The sequence below is a fragment of the Thamnophis sirtalis genome, unplaced genomic scaffold (genome assembly GCF_051295495.1).
Source record: "Thamnophis sirtalis isolate CommonGarterSnake01/CBP01778 unplaced genomic scaffold, rThaSir2_p1.2 scaffold_12, whole genome shotgun sequence".
NCBI classification, from domain to species: Eukaryota; Metazoa; Chordata; class Lepidosauria; order Squamata; family Natricidae; genus Thamnophis; species Thamnophis sirtalis.
The window spans coordinates 63830165-63845350 of NW_028261392.1; the positions used below are offsets into that span (position 1 = coordinate 63830165).

General features: G+C 37.0%; 1 protein-coding gene across 1 annotated transcript in view; it reads left to right on the forward strand.

The window, feature by feature from the left end:
• HMCN1 (hemicentin 1) overlaps window positions 1-15186 on the forward strand; it is a 240065-nt gene that overhangs the window by 50727 nt on the left and 174152 nt on the right. Inside the window, exons 7-11 of the mRNA XM_087726175.1 lie at window positions 2771-2891; window positions 4480-4743; window positions 6698-6842; window positions 9386-9507; window positions 11874-12149. Of these exons, the coding sequence (XP_087582301.1) occupies window positions 2771-2891; window positions 4480-4743; window positions 6698-6842; window positions 9386-9507; window positions 11874-12149 (928 nt within the window). The remainder of the gene's footprint in view (window positions 1-2770; window positions 2892-4479; window positions 4744-6697; window positions 6843-9385; window positions 9508-11873; window positions 12150-15186) is intronic.

Genomic DNA, 15186 nt, shown 5'->3' on the forward strand with positions numbered 1-15186 from the left:
TCACAAGAGACCATCCATCCAAGAGACGAGCCGAAGGACAGAGAATGGAAGTAGTGATCTTCCTCCCATATTTGGGCATACCGGGGGTTGTAAAATCTAAATAGATACCGTTCACCCTGGCTGGCTGATAAGGACTCGAGCTCTGTGGCTCAATGGTTAACACAGCTGCCTAAGAGGCAATACAGCACAGGTTCGATTCCCAGTAAGGGTATGGCTAGCTGATGAGAGCTGAATAGCTTGAAATAGATCTATACTAGTCTCCCTTTATTTATTTATCAGCACAAATATAACATACATACATACATACATACATACATACATACATGTATATATATATAAAGTCACAACCCCTGGTATGCCGAAATATGGGAGGAAGATCACACTTCCATTCTCTGTCCTTCGGCTCGTCACAAGAGACCATCCAGACAGAAACCCAATATTTTTTACTGTTGCATTTTTGTTACATTTGTTATTTATTTATTTATTTATTTTATTTATTTATTTATTTATTTATTTATTTATTTATTTATTTATTTATTTATTTATTTATTTATTTATTTATTTATTTATTTATTTATTTATTTATTTATTTATTTATTTATTTATTTATCAGCACAAATTATATATATATGAAGGAAAATGATTGCCTGTTATTTTCTTGGGACCAAAAGGTGGGAGGGAATGGAATTGTCCATAGGAAGTGTGTGGTAATCTGTTGTTTTTACTTTATACTTTGCAAGTTGTTAGCAAAATGCCAACAACAGAAGCAAGCCAGTATTAGCACAGGACAGGAATATTCTAAAAGTTAATTGTGGATATACCCGTGGAAAGAATTGGTATTCTCCGTTTACAGGCTGTTGTGTTTCAGAGGCAGGGATGCATTTATGAAAGGATTAACCTTCATCCCTGTGAATCAGATTACCAAATTAATTTGGTTTCCCTGTTACAACTAAAACTTGGGGTAGTAAATCAGATTTGTCAAGATAATTGAACTGTGTCTGTGAACTGATTCACAAATATTACAAAGCCACAGTGTGGTTTGTTTAGTTTTGGCTTAATCTGTTACATGTATCTGCCCATTATGGTTTTGCACGATCTGTTTGCCAGGATTACTAGCCCAAAGATTCTGGCTGGCCTTAGTGAACAATTTGCAATTTGCAGTTGCCAGAATGATGTCCCTTCTCAAAACTGGCAGCTGGCTTAGAATTTAAGAATGACAATTTCAAAAGTTCCTTTGGTCACGAAGAAACAAGTCTTCCATTTCTTTGCCCTGAACTGTTTTCACTACTAAATACAACTTTATTTTCCTTTTGGTTTGTTGGTAATTAAATGGCATGCCCCGATTTAAAAAAAGAAAGTTGCGTTAGTACTTTAATCCTGTTATAAATTCCCCATGCATATATTGTGTCAATTTGTAAAAGAGATCAGTTGTTGGCATTTTTGCCCAGCTCACACTTAGCAGCTAATTATCACTTGATAGCAGGAGTTATTTTGGCAGTCAAAAAAGAAAGAAATATTTTTTGCTAATCCATTGATCTTGACAGGGACTTGGCTTTGCCAAAAAAAAAACTTGGTGTGATGATTTTACAGAGGCGAAAGGTTAAGTAACAGAAATAAATAGCGGCTTTTCCAGTGAAGACAGATAGATTTGTCTGACTGGATTGTCTAAACATTAATTTCACGGACAACATCTTTGTTTTAATATTTTTGCTATATACCACTTTGGTTCGACAAAATAGATTTGGTAGCTGTGAATCCATACATGCTTTCAAATTTGATAGGATTTAATTTTTTCCTCTGCTTGTGAAAACTATTACAGGGGTTTGCAGATTCCCCATTCATTTTAGTAATTTTAACTGCATGTTAACTATTTATTTGCTTGCAATTTCTATGTTTTTAGCAGTGATTCTTTTCCTTCATTTGAGGCCACTTCTAATCTATGTTAGTAGCTGGGTCAACATGTGGATTCAGACTTAGATTGCATCAGTGGTGGGTTTCAAAAACTTTTGGAACCTACTCTGTGGGTGTGGCTTCCTTTGTGGGAGTGGCTTGCCAGCCATGTGACCTGGTGGGAGTGGCTTGCCAGCCATGTGTTCTCTCTCTCTCTCTCTCTCTCTCTCTCTCTCTCTCTCTTTTGTCTCTCTGTCCTTTTTTCTTTTTTTCTTTCATCTGTCTCCCTTTTTTCTTTCTTTTTTCTTTTTTCTTTATTTATTTCTTCCTTTCTTTCTCTTTCTCTCTCTCTCTGTGTCAGTCTGTCTGTCTCTCTCTCTGTGTGTGTGGCAGTGATGGGTTTCAAAATTTTTTGGAACCTCTTCTGTAGGTGTGGCCTGCTTTCCGGGTCCACTGGTGGAACCTCTTCTAACCGGTTCGGTAGATTTGACGAACTGGTTCTACCGAACAGGTGCGAACTGGTAGGAACCCACCTCTGGATTGCATCCAAATAAAAGAGCACCAAAAATAAAACGAATGAAAAGATGGCTACAATAAGTATCCAAACGTGATCCAATCCAATCCAATTCATATGTAGGACCTCTCCCCTCAATGTTCCCTTAACGGCTATGTTTACAGATGCCCTAAGGTTTAAATATGCTAAGTGTTTTGCAGTGAACAGCTTGTAAATAAGTGAATTTGGGATGTTCAAGAAAAAGAAAGTTCATTGTTTCAGTGTTTCCTTACATGCTAGAACTATAAACTAAACTTATAGTAACATTTTGTGGAATGTAAACCTTCATACTATGACATTGCAATAACTTCATCACTATTTTGGTAGACATCAAGTAGTGGACGACACTCAATTCGTATCACTGGACTTAGCAATATTGATTTCAGAGCTGGATTCTCCAGGAAACCTACCCTAGACTTCAAAATGACTTCTACCAGGCCAGTACAAGGTTAGTTGTTATATTTAGCTTGCATTTGAATAATATTTAGTACCTTACAGAATTGTTGCTTATTACTAAAAAGGCCTAATTCCCTTCTTCAGTAGAGCATACAAATAGATATGGTGATAAATGTTTTGTTTTATTTTCTGCAATGGAACAGGTTCAATTTTGAGAACAGTCTTGACTTGATTTCGTAAATGGCTATAAGATTATTTTTCTGCTTTAAAATGTCTATGACTATTACCTATTTCCTTTGGTTGTAACTAATGGTGAATGGTTCTAATAATGCTTATTAGAACTCAGTCCATCTGATTTTGATTTGATTGATTGATTTTATTATATTTATATGCTGCCCTTTTCCCCCGAAGGGGACTCTGAATAGTGTGGCTTTTGAATTCAAACGTTGACTTTTGTATGTCTTCTGTTTTGACCTTAAAGTTATACTGAATTGTGGTCTTCTGAGAATGGAATGATGTTTCCCAGCATGGTTTAATGCTATAAAAATTAGCCAAACAAATGGAAAATTAGATTATCTTTTTTTATAATAAATGAATGCAAATAAAGGCTAGCCAGAAATGATAGACAGACAGACAGACAGACAGACAGACAGACAGACAGACAGACAGACAGACAGACAGACAGACAGACAGACAGACAAGCTTTTCCTAGAGAAATCAGTTTAAATAGTACTACTGAACCTTCTGAAAGTTCCCTCAACTATAAGATTGAAGGTTAAGGTATTTCATGAAATATAAAATACCAACAGCAATAGCAATAGCAGTTAGACTTATATACCGCTTCATAGGGCTTTTAGCCCTCTCTAAGCGGTTTACAGAGTCAGCATATTGCCACCAACAACAATCCGGGTCCTCATTTTACCCACCTCGGAAGGATGGAAGGTTGAGTCAACCCTGAGCCGGTGAGATTTGAACAGCCGAACTGCAGAACTGCAGTCAGCTGAAGTAGCCTGCAGTGCTGCATTTAACCACTGCGCCACCTCGGCTCCATAAAAGTAGTCTCATTTGAGTTAAGGTTAACGTTTGTTGACTGCATGGACACATTTCCTCCCAAATCAAGAGAGCCATGTTTTGCTATATGACTGTCTTTTTATTTATCTTTTATTTCCTCCAGTAAATGGCCAACTCCCAGTGCTGAAAGCCAATGTTTTGGTGTTGGGGGAATAAGGTCTTTAAAAGGATGGGCTTGTAATGCAAAGTGGACGGTATTGTTACATGCAGCTTGACGGGCTTGTACTTACCTATTGAAATTTTAGAAGAATATTCTTTCTTTTGCTTAACTGGATTTATGTTTATTCTGTTTTTTGTGTCATTCCTGTCTCAACAAACAAACAAACCAAAAACCAGAATATATTGTGGTTGATTTTTAGCAGATCTGGCACTAACCTTCAGCAATATAGTCAATTTGGGTTTTGTGAGGCAAAATAGATTTCCAAGACAGAGGTTCCAGATTTCCCACTCTGTTTTAGAGCAACTAAAATATACCAAGTTCTTCCAGTGACATAACAGAAGATTATGCTGCCTAAGAAAAATGAAAAAGGAATGATTGGTGTGATTTTTCATTTGCATTTGGTCTACAGGGATACCTACCTTCATTCTGCTCAATACTACAGGAATCCATCTTCCAGCTAGAGTAGAACGTTTAGAACTGCTAAGCGTTGCTGGAGACCCCCTCAAGACTGTTCCTGTAAAACCCTTTCCTGAAATGAATCCTTATGGAATCTGGAATGTCTCTGAATTTATTCCACCAAATGAAGCCTTTTTCCTTAAAATAACTGGCTACGACAAAGAAGATTACCTCTTTCAGAGAGTTTCAAGTGTTTCATTTTCTAATATTATTCCTGGTAACTATTTTAAATCATATCTCTATATGATTTGGAGTTCTTTAGTTGCATTTGCATATATCTTAATCTTTAGCTTTATAGGAAGATAGATAGATGGATAGATGGATGGATAAATAGATAGGTAGATAGATAGATAGATAGATAGATAGATAGATAGATAGATAGATAGATAGATAGATAGATAGATAGATAGATGATGGATGATGGATGATGGATGATAGATAGATGGTAGATATAGATGACACATGGATAATGAAAATAGATTGATAGATGGTAGATAGATGTTAATGATAGACAGATAGACAGATAGATGGATGGATGGATGGATGGATGGTAGATAGATAGATAGATAGATAGATGGATAGATGGATAGATGGATAGATGGATAGATGGATAGATGGATAGATGGATAGATAGATAGATAGATAGATAGATAGATAGATAGATGATGGATGATGGATGATGGATGATAGATAGATGGTAGATATAGATGACACATGGATAATGAAAATAGATTGATAGATGGTAGATAGATGTTAATGATAGACAGATAGACAGATAGATGGATGGATGGATGGATGGATGGTAGATAGATAGATAGATAGATAGATGGATAGATGGATAGATGGATAGATGGATAGATGGATAGATGGATAGATGGATAGATGGATAGATGGATAGATGGATAGATGGATAGATGGATAGATGGATAGATGGATAGATGGATAGATGGATAGATGGATAGATAGATGGTAGATATAGATGACAAATGGATAATGAAAATAGATTGATAGATGGTAGATAGATGTTAATGATAGACAGACGGATGGACAGACAGACAGACGGACGGACGGACGGACGGACAGACAGACAGACAGACAGACAGATAGATAGATAGATAGATAGATAGATAGATAAATAGATAGATGGTGATGGGTGATGGATGATAGATAGATAGATGGTAGATATAGAGGACAAATGGATAATGAAAATAGATTGATAGATGGTAGATAGATGTTAATGATAGACAGACAGACAGACAGACAGACGGATGGATGGATGGATAAATAGATAGATAGATAGTAGATATAGATGACAAATGGATAATGAAAATAGATTGATAGATGGTAGATAGATGTTAATGATAGACAGACAGACAGACAGATGGATGGATGGATGGATGGATGGATAGATGATAGATAGATAGATGATGGATGATGGATGATGGGTGATGGATGATGGATGATGGATGGATGGATGGATGGATAGATGATAGATAGATAGATAGATAGATAGATAGATAGATAGATAGATAGATGTTAGATATAGATGACAAATGGATAATGATAAATAGATTGATAGATGGTAGATAGATGTTAATGATAGACAGACAGACAGATGGATGGATGGATGGATGGATGGATGGATAGATGATTGATAGATAGATAGATGATGGATGATGGATGATAGGTGATGGATGATGGATGATGGATGGATGGATAGATGATAGATAGATAGATAGATAGATAGATAGATAGATAGATAGATAGATGTTAGATATAGATGACAAATGGATAATGATAAATAGATTGATAGATGGTAGATAGATGTTAATGATAGATAGATAGATAGATAGATAGATAGATAGATAGATAGATAGATAGATAGATAATACAGTGGGACCTTAGGTGCTGACCTTAATCTGTTCCAGGATTTCAGTCGCCACCCGATTTGTTCATGACCAGAAGCACGACTGACTACTGCACATGTGTGCGCACAAAAAAAAAAATGGCGCAGAAGGGAAAATCTCTGCAATTGTGTTTATTCGGCACCCGAGGCAGAAAGGCAGACAGAAATATAGATATAGGCTATTTATGTACTGTATATGTACATTAAATAAATTTACAAGACAAGCCTTTATGAAAATAACCAGTTTGACATTGTTTTTCACTAGATGCTCCAAAAGTCAGCATGCCCAAGAAAACCCCAGGATATTATTTGCAACCAAGTCATATTTCTTGCCACATAGTCAGCCTCATACCTTTTAATGTTCACTTTAGAAGAAATGGAATTAAACTGGGAATGGATCAATTTTCCAAGTAAGTAATGTTTCCTAAATTTAATTGAAGAGGTAAAAGAAGACAGTTGCCTTCATTATGCAAGGGTAAAATTATGGCGAAACTTTGGTGCTCCTATTTTATATCTCTATCTATCTATCTATCTATCTATCTATCTATCTATCTATCTATCTATCTATCTATCTATCTATCTATCATCTTATTTTTCATTTTCATAACATATAACCACATGTATACTATTACATAGCCAACATCGTATTGCATTATTAAATGTTTACATCAATTCATCTTACCATCAACTCCCAAAAACAATTATTGGCTCTTCTGCTCTTCAGCTCTTCTGCATATTTGTACCTTATCTATCACTTTCTCCTCTCCTCCCCCTCCCTACCTCCTTTCTTTCCTCTGTCGTCCTTTTCTTCTCTACTTTCCTTTCCTCTCTCCTTCTCCTCTCTCCCCTTTCCACTCCTCCTTTCTCTTCTCCTCTTCCCCCCTTGCCCTCTCTCCTATCCCTCTCTTCTTCTCCTACCTCTCTCCTCTACTTCACACTCTTCGTCTCATTTACTTGGTGTATTTCAGATTCTGAGCGAGCTCCATTTTATGTTGATGGTATTTATAATTCCTTTTCAATATACATATTTAATTTTAACATATATCTTCCTCCTCCTTTTTTTTAAAGACAGAACAAAAAAGTATACATATATAATCATTATACTTTTAACCACCACCCCCTGCCTAATTTTGGCCGAGATGTAGACCTGGTTACAATTCCCAGCTATCCTCATCATTAAGTTTATATAATTATACTTCCACGGTTTGTAATTCTGTCTTTAAATCTCAGGGGCTTTTTCAGTGTTCTATGTACTTCTGAGCATTTCGTAGTATACCTCTTTGCTGAAAATAATCAGAGTAGGAATGTTGAAATTAATGTTATTTTCATATTAGTTTTTGGAAAAACTCAAGTTTTTCAGGAGGATTAATTGAAGGGTAGTTTTGACTTTCTTTTCCACATAATAAAAATTAAGTATTGACAAATTTTCCAGTATGCTGTTCAATCACAATATCTAAATTCTGCTTTCTGTGATAGCCATCAGACTCTGCCAATAACGGGATGACCTGAAATAACCATTAACTATTACTGCCCTATCTCTCCTTAGAATACAACAGCATAGATGTTAGATTTTGCACTGGAATGCACACAGATTGTGTGGATAGCTTATAACAGTTCTCAGAACCTTGTTCTCTATCCTCTGTACACAGGGTAGTCCCAAAATAAGTATGGAAAAGATTTCTTAGGTATTTTGAAAACAGTGATCTAATTATATTATGTTCCAATCTGGACTAAGTCAATCACACTTAATGGGATTAAGTCTTAACTACTTTGATCCCCTGATTTCAGTCTGGATTCAGTTTACATTTTTATAGGCATTATATGTTCCAAAACAATAGCAATAATTATTTCTTTAAGATCCTTTGTCTAAGCAAAGAATCTTTTAACTGCATTTCGTAATACTAAAACATTAAAAAAAGGAAGCAGAAACAGTTTGAGGGATTTCCTGCCTATTTCCGAAATAAACAATAGTGTGATTATGCCTTTTTGTTTAATTAATCAATTAATAATATGGATGTTGTAATCCAACTACATAAATTGCTGCCAATTTATTACACAATCTTTTTATGAAATTGCATTAAGTCACTCTAGAGACATACTTCCTTGGGTGTTTAATTCTGATTTTAAACTCCAAATGCTTGGTTTTTTTTTCCCTTTTGATTATTTTTATGTCTTGTTATATGTTGATTACATTAAATAATAAGATAGCCTGACTGAGAGTTCAGCCTGAAATAATGGGATTTAAATGGCTGTTCTGTTGCTGCCCCCGAAGTTTGTTCTTTTGTATGAATTAAAAATATTAATTTAATTAATTGAATACATGTTAAATTTTAAAAAAGTATTTAAATTTTCTGAATAAATCAATAAATAATTTTTAAAACAGTTCAAGTTCTATATTATGTCAGTTTTTCCTGATTAAACGTAGGCAGAGATAATATTTTAGTAGACTGATCATCCAGCAATCCAGCCTGCCAAGTTAGTTTCTCTTTAGTCAAAGCGTTGACTTCTGCAAGAAGGGCGTGGCACAAGCAGTCTTTTTTATAGTCTGGAGAGGAACCTAATGACCACCAGCTGAGCGTAATCACCTCCTGTAATTGCATAATTGTTCCTGACCCTGAGTAGCTCTTCGATGGCGTGCATCCAGGAACAACTCACTGCTGGCTTCTGGATCACTCTCCCTTGCCTCCTCCCCACTGGTCCAAGGGTCGGGTGCCACCTGGTGGCCATCCAGTCTCTCTGCGCCCTGCTCGGAGTTGGAACCCTGTCCAGGGTCCTCCACATCCTCCAGAGCTGACTCATAGGGCCCCTCGCTGTTGGAGTCTGGTGGCAGCTCCAACGGCTCCTGTTGGGCCACAACAGGAAGCTATGTAGATTTTGCACATGGAATTCTATAGCCAACGTTAGAGAGATTTTCCGTAATTCTGAATATTTTCTTGCTGTTATTGTGTTGCAGAGAATCTGCTATTGTAAATTGGGAGATTGCCAAAGTATCTCTTTTGGATGAGGGCTATTATGAATGTATCGCTAGCAGTACTGCGGGTACCGGACAAGCAGAGACATTTTTGGATGTATCAGGTTAGCGCTATTACTATTGCTTCTCACATATATATATATATATATATATATATATATATATATATATATATATATATATATATATATATATATATATATATATATATATATATATATATATATATATATATATATTTATTTATTGTGGTGCAATGTTATGAAACAAGTCAGATTATAATGTGTTTTTTACTTTCTTTATTTTCTTTCATTTTTTATGTTAACATGTCCATTTTTGCACATCCGATTATTATTATGTTTTGATTACATTATCATTTTTGGGGGGTTGTTCATTTTTCCAATATTGTGCAGATGCAATCCTGGCTACTGTTAAAATATGTAAAATTGTTCTGTCCTCCTCCGTCCAGTAATGAAAGCCAAGACAAGCTTAATTAGAATGTCCTTTAATAACAAGACCAGACTCTCGGTGGCTGAAAGCCAAGTAAACAAACAGATAAGGATCTTGGCAGCAAGGCCGACAAACCTTGGCAGCAATTCAGACAAACTCTGGCAGCAATCCAGCCTGCCAAGTTTGTTTCTCTTTAATCAAAGCGTTGACTTCTTCAAGAAGGGCGTGGCACAAGCAGTCTGTTTTACAGTCTGGAGAGGAGCCTAATGACCATCAACTGAGCATAATTATCTCCTGTAATTACGTAGTTGTTCTTGATGCCAAGTAGCTCTTTGATGGCGTGCATCCCGGAACAACTCACTGTTGGTTTCTGGATCACTCTCCCTTATCTCCTCCCCACTGATCCAAGGTTCAGGCGCCACCTGGTGACCAACCAGCCTCTCTGTGCCCTGCTTGGAGTCGGAACCCTGTCCAAGGTCCTCCACATCCTCCAGAGCCAACTCATAGGGTCCCTCGCTGTTGGAGTCTGGTGGCAGCTCCAACGGCTCCTGCAGGGCCACAACAGAAACCACACTGTTCAAATTAGAAATTTGTGTTATAAAAACAATACAAAATATATATCAATGAGGTGGAAAAAAGAAACTGCTTTTGTGCATTCTTGTGGCCACTAGAACATGTTGCTTCTCTGGTGCTGTCAATAGTGACATGTTTCCCAAGGCATCATTTGATTGATTTAGCTGCATGGAAGAAGCCATCTCCTCTTCCTCCACCATTTGAGTTTCACATAAGGTTGTTTTTTTTTAAAAAAAGGAAAGAGTTCCAGGGAATATTACATAATATTACATTTAATATTCCCAGGAATTGTTTTCTTAAGAAGACACCTAATGTGAAACTCTAATGGTGGAGGAAGAGGAAAAGGAGATGCCTTCTTCCATGTTAGAAAATGTATAATCACTGGTAGGCTCTCAGGTGAATTAGAATTAGAATTTTATTATTTGTATGCCACCCTTCTCCGGGAGGACTCAGGGCGGCGAACAATTCAAGGGGGAAAAAGGGGAACATAAAAAAAACAAAATGCAAATAATAAAAGTAAACAACAGTCGCACAACTATACATGTCGAGAGGGGAGGGAACTCATCACCCCCAGGCCTGTCGGCAAAGCCAGGTTTTGACGGCTTTTCGGAAGGCCTGGAGAGAGGTGAGGGTCCGAATCCCTGTGGGGAGTTCATTCCAGAGGGCCGGAGCTGCCACAGAGAAGGCCCTCCCCCGGGTAATAGCCAGGTGGCATTGACTGGTAGATGGCACCCGGAGGAGGCCAACCCTGTGAGATCTAATGGGTCTGTGGGAGGTAATTGGCAGCAGGCGGTCTCTCAAGTACCCAGATCCAATACCATGAAGGGCTTTATAAGTGACGACTAGCACCTTGAAGCGTATCCGGAGACCGATCGGTAACCAGCGCAGCTCGCGGAGGATAGGTGTAATGTGGGTGTACCGAGGTGCACCCACAATCGCTCGCGCGGCTGCGTTCTGGACGAGCTGAAGTCTCCAAATACTCTTCAAGGGCTGCCCCATGTAGAGCGCAAGGTGAGTAGACAAGAAGAGTTTTGAGGCAAGAAAGAGGACCCAGCAGTGGTGGACATGGTTCTGTAGCTAGGTAACAGCAGATGAGATGATATGGATTAATAGCAAGGAAGCAAGAGTGATGGAGAAGTAGCAATGAGTGCACAAATGGTGAGAAACTCAATGGAGATTCTCAGTCATCCAAATCATGGTTGTCCAAAAGGTGCTTTTTCTCAAGAGGCAACTGGAATCAGAGCTGAAGAAGCTTTTTGGTTGAGAAGTGAAATGTCTTCAAAGAAAAAGCAGAAAGTCCAGTTGCCTCTTGAAATAAAAAAAGCACCTTTGGGACTCTCAAAACAAGAAAGAGCTCTTGCTTAATTAATTGAGAATTCACCTTCGCTTTTGTTAACTTTTTGATCGAACGAATATTGTTTTTCGTGTGTTTTTTTTTTCTGCACAGAGCCTCCACCTGTCATACAGGTTCCGAACAATGTTACTGTCCCTCCTGGTGACCGAGCCATTCTTACCTGCTTAACCATGAGCACAGTGCGTTACAATCTCACCTGGCACAGAGATAACAGGAATGTGAAACTCCTGGAGCCCTTGAGGATGCGGATGATGAGCAATCTCTCTCTTGAGATCAAAACAGTCAAAATCTCAGATGCCGGAGGATACAACTGTGTGGCTTCGAATGAAGGCGGTTTCACCAGGGCGTCTGTATTCCTTACAGTGCAAGGTAAAATGAAAAAAAAGGATATACAGGTTTTTAAAATAATAATAATAATAATGCAACATTGTTCTTTTTCTGTTAATGCCACTTTAATCTGGTTTATCAATTCTATTTTTATAGCAAATATATATTTAAATTTAACAATAAGAATAAATTCTTAAATAAATCAGAACAGAACAAAAAAGGATATACAGTTTTTTAAAATAATAATAATAATAATAATGCAACATTGTCCTTTTTCTGTTAATGCCACTTTAATCTGGTTTATCAATTCTGTTTTTATAGCAAATATATATTTAAATTTAATAATAAGAATAAATTCTTCTTAAATAAATCAGAACTTTTTTTTTGTTTGGAAGCATGGAATAAAGTATGAAAGAATAATATTAAGTATAGTAGTATAATAATGTTAGTATTAACTTAAATTAACATTACATTAACATTGATGGTAAATGGAGTTCCTTGCTACAATTTAAACTTGAATATATATATATATATATATATATATATATATATATATATATATATATATATATATATATATATATACATATATATATATATATATATATATATATATATATATATATATATATATATATATATATATATATATATATATATATATATATATATATATATATATATATATATATAGGCTACAAATATAATTTAGATCCCATATGGATCACAACCAGGGCCATATCAGTAAAATTATACCTGAAATAATGTGAAAATCAGTGTACAAAGCCAAGCAGGAAAAAGAGTAACAGAATTTTGCCAAGAACATTTTAATATTTATTGCAAAAAAACCTTATTTGATTACATGAATAAAACCAGATGGACAACATGAAAATCAAGCTGACAATATATTCATCAGGCAAGGAAACAAATGTTCTTTTCAATAAGCAACAACAAGACGTGGAATTGATTGCCGTTCAAGTGGTAAATTTGTTCTTGATAAATTTCTTTAAAAAACAAAAGAAAAAACACACACCCAACAACACTAAGAAAACTAGACCAAGGTATCATAAGAGCCGAGGTGGCGCAGTGGTTAGGGTGCAGTACTGCAGCCACTTCAGCTGACTGCTAGTTCTGCAGTTCGGCGGTTCAAATCTCAGCGGCTCAAGGTTGACTCAGCCTTCCATCCTTCCGAGGTAGGTAAAATGAGGACCCGGATTGTTGTTGTTGGGGGCAATATGCTGACTATGTAAACCGCTTAGAGAGGGCTGAAAGCCCTATGAAGCGGTATATAAGTCTAACTGCTTTTGCTACTGCTATTGCTATGAGTGGTTCCTGAGCCTGAAATCCCAATCCATGGAAGAGAAAATGCTTGAGAAAATGTCTTAAATCAAAGAAGGAGAAGGAGAGCCTTTAGACAAAAGAATGATCTGGAAACGATCACCCTATTGTGACATTTGTGTATAACATTTTTTTCCTCTTTCACCATTAAAAAGGAAACGTGCCACATGTGAGAATAATGCTATATTGGTGTGTTTTTTTTCCCTATCCTTGTCATTTGGGTACTGCTGGGATTTAAAAAAAAAACAAAGCTAGCAATTGCTCCAGATGTTGGTGTGCTGGATGTTGCAGTATTTTCTGTTGACTTTTTCTGCAAGCCAAACCACTATAATATAACAAAACGTACTTCTTAATCAAAGAGCCTTATTGCTGAATATTTCATGTGTGGTGTAATAAAATAACACTGTATTTGTCAGAAGAGGTGATGTTGAAGCACAGTGTGTACTTTCACACGAACCAGTTTTAGTTTCCAACCCACAAAGCATTTAAAGCATCCCTTGGTCGGTTCCTGGCAATGTTTAAAAAGGAATTAAAATAGTTCAGGCAACATTCCACATGGCAGATCACTTCGGAACAGTTCTGTCAGATACACTGAAAAAACATATAGATCTATATTTGGATTTGGTCCCAGTCTTTCATTTCTAGAACTCCTTAGCCTATCAGATATGTCTGCCTACCCATGTTTTTGAAGCAGTGTAAGTGAAACCTTCAGGTTTCATTGATATTTCTTGACGTGAACTCATAAAGTATGGAGAACATTGGATATAGGTAAATTGGTAGCAGGATTTTGAGCTTGTGCTCATATGCTTGCCTTAGTTTCCTTAGTTTTGCCACATAATACACCCTATTAATCCATTTTAGTGAGCCGAGGTGGCGCAGTGGTTAGGGTGCAGTACTGCAGGCCACTTCAACTGACTGTTATCTGCAGTTCGACGGTTCTAATCTCACCGGCTCAAGGTTGACTCAGCCTTCCATCCTTCCGAGGTAGGTGAAATGAGGACCCAGACTGTGGGGGCGATATGCTGACTCTGTAAACCGCTTAGAGAGGGCTGAAAGCCCTATGAAGCGGTATATAAGTCTAACTGCTATTGCTATTTTGTGCAAACACAATTGTGCAAAAACAATTGCCACATGAGATCACACATCATGCTAAGCCATTGTTTGCTTTGAGCATGCTTTGGGGAACAAACAATAGTGGTTTAGTGGGTCCTAATTCATAAAGCATGGTGAATATACTGTGGGAAGTTATCATCCAGGCCTCTCCCAGAAAAATGAAATATCCTAGGAAATATTGAAAAGGCAGAATATTTCTCTGGATGTGAAAAGAAAGAAACATGCTTTAAAGGACAGAATAGTTGCCTGTAGCTTCCTGCCCATCCACATTTTGTCAATAGACCATTGAGAGGGCCAGGTTAGCCCACTTTACATAATAAAGACTTCTCCACTGCAGCTGTAGGGGGAAGGGATATTACTCAACTCTCCACATGGCATCTGAGAACTCATCTATGGATTCAAAACAGCCTAGAGAGTAGCCCCCTGCATGGCACCATGGGAGTCTGACAACCAATCAGAATACATTTCTTACACAGGAACAGGAATCAGAGAGGTGGGACTAAACAGGGTATAAAAATTCTAGCAAGCCCCTTCCTCAGCCCTTCTCTTCTTCTCCACCAACATTGAAGCATGCGATCACCTTTTCTGTTCAGGAGCTCAAGCCATGTGGTCCTGTCCACCATTAAAA